At 35.6% G+C, this 2,500-nt stretch overlaps 1 protein-coding gene across 3 annotated transcripts in view; it reads right to left on the reverse strand.

Annotated features, from left to right (window-relative positions):
* Positions 1–790: 790 nt before the first annotated feature.
* Positions 791–2,500, reverse strand: part of Vps60 (vacuolar protein sorting 60) — a 6,912-nt gene continuing 5,202 nt past the window's right edge. For all 3 annotated transcript variants that reach the window (XM_043034547.2, XM_043034546.2, XM_043034545.2), the window contains exons 3-4: positions 2,207–2,449; positions 791–1,827 (exon numbers count right to left, since the gene is read on the reverse strand). In XM_043034547.2, coding sequence (XP_042890481.1) covers positions 1,567–1,827; positions 2,207–2,449 — 504 coding nt within the window. In that variant the 3' untranslated portion in view covers positions 791–1,566. The remainder of the gene's footprint in view (positions 1,828–2,206; positions 2,450–2,500) is intronic.

Consider the following 2,500-nt stretch of genomic DNA (forward strand, 5'->3'; position numbering starts at 1 on the left):
CAAATGTCTATAATGTGCCCTTGTATCTGTAGGGATGCCTTTTACTGTGGCACTCACAGTCATAAACACAAGTTTCCTTCCTCTTCCCAAACTCTTTATGTTATCTCCATTGTGGATGGTTATAAGCTTTGTATTTGTTGCCTTTTGTCCTCCCCTAAACCAGCAATCCTTCTATCACAATGAGTATAAAGAGAAAAAAAAAACATGATATAGACCTAAAACTACAATTTTAGTCCACTGCAGAATTGATAGAGCCTGTGACATAACAGATATGTCTCTAAATACAGTAAAACACACAAAAAGTAAAACAAAAACTGGCTCTAGCTCTACAATGAGTGACTAAGAGTGGGAAAAGTCAAGGAATGTTGCATGAAGATGCCTCGCTCTGAAATAAAACCCACCCTAGAGCCTGAGTTTGCAAATCTATCCACTGTCTGCAATGGGTTAATAATCTGTAAAACATTTTAAAAATGAGCATGACACTGAATCCACTGTTACGGACTACATGTGAAATAAGATAAATGGGAGACTAAAACTTGATGTATAACATAATCAATAAATCAAGTATGAGCCTGAAAATTCTTGACAAGCTTATCTATAGTAATTGTCTGACATCTGACATTCTCCTACTTGTGATCACAAATTCTTTTCTAAGATTTTTTTCACATATAATTATGTTGCTCAGGATTCTCAAGAAGTCTGTGGTAATATACATTTCTGAGTGTCTAAGGTATTAAGCAGGAATGTATTCCTTTCATCCTAGACTCCAAAGGTCAAATAACGAGTTATGGAACACACAACTGTTTATTGTATGTTGAAAATAACTGTACATATTGACAATACGATTTAGAGAAATGGACTTTGTATACAATCAATTATTTGTGATATATGAAATTCCTAATCATAAATTTCTATGCAGAAAACAAACAATCTAATAAAGAAAAATCTATAAAATTTTGTGGTTTACACAAACACAGTTCCTTAAAAGTCTAATGTACATTATAGCTCTTTGTAATACCCTAAAAAAAAATATGAATCTAATAACTAAGTAAATCATGAGAAAGTCACAACACATCTATTCCTATCAGAAAAGTGTTGATAAAATAGAAAATGAAAACAGAAAAGGACGAAAGAAAAGATAGAGAGGGAGAATATAAGGCATATCGTGCATATTTGTAAAAGGAAAACTGAATACCCACCACAAAAGACATTGATAGAGAGTATACAGAGATTAAGTAATGGATCTTACATACAAATATGTCTCACTGGTAAGCAAATAAAATGGTTCAAAAAAGGTTGATCATTGGGACTATACCATGATCTACATTCATCTAACCAACAATAATAACCTTAGAATGGTATTAACCTTGATCATGAATCTCAGAATAACTTTTTTTTTCCTCAACCATTTGTAAGCTGGTGAGAATTACGAATACAGTTACATCCCTTGTGAACCAGATAATGTATTGATGGCTGAAATTAATATGTAAGTAAGAATAGACATGAATGTGGATAGCGAAGCCCTGCACAGAAGGGTTCCGTCAGAGTTCACATTCAGACTGGTTTCTACGACGTCATCTGGGGTAGGCCGAATTCATCCACTGGCATGCCATCTTTCACTGTCTCCGCTCCAGGTTCCTTGTCTGGAGCACTGGGGATGTTGACAGCATCATCCAGGTAAGAGGTGTCATCATCCAGCAGTACTTCGTCACCGAGAGCATCCAACTCTGCTGCTAGTTCGTCCTCGTCAATTTCTGGGCAACCGTAGCTACGTCCCAGGGCCTCCTGTACTTCGTCGGCTTGCTCCAACATATCTGCCATGTCATCCTTGAGGAAAAGTGTGAATTCGTGTTAGCAGAGGAAGAGTTACAGCAATACCAAATAAAAGAAGAATGCTTAACACAGACACACTCCATACAGCATGTAAAGCATATTTCATTTCTTTCAGATCTAAGGTTTCCAATAATCCTGATCATAAACAGACTTTTCTGGTACTAAATATAGTTCTTAAACTAGCATTAATTAACAAGTATCACATGGGCCATTTTCTATGTAAAATATTTTCTACATACAATAAATAAAATTTCTTTCTCTTTCCTAGTTATAGTATTACAATGATTTCAGATTTGAACACAATAAAATACATTGAATTTTTCAATACACAAATCAACTTCTACCATAGATAGAATATGAAGGAGGAACTTACCTGGAGGTCTTCAATCTCATCAATGTTAATGTTTTTGTACTCCTTCTTCATTTCCTTGACACCGAGCTTCATGGCCTGAACGGTTGTTTTAGTATCTTTGAGGGTCTGTGTAGCATAATTGGCCTGCTCCATGTTAAAAGACTGGTTCCTCAGGTTCGTGGACTGTTGTTCGTACATTTTCTTCTGCTTAAGGACACGCAAGGCTTTCTGCTTAACTGCATTCTTGGCAGGTCCTTCACGCATCTGGATAAATTACATTATAATTATCAATGATGTAATGTTGATATGTAAGTT

The sequence above is a fragment of the Penaeus japonicus genome, unplaced genomic scaffold (genome assembly GCF_977035675.1).
Source record: "Penaeus japonicus unplaced genomic scaffold, GWHDUDI00000001_assembly GWHDUDI00000011, whole genome shotgun sequence".
Taxonomy (NCBI): Eukaryota; Metazoa; Arthropoda; class Malacostraca; order Decapoda; family Penaeidae; genus Penaeus; species Penaeus japonicus.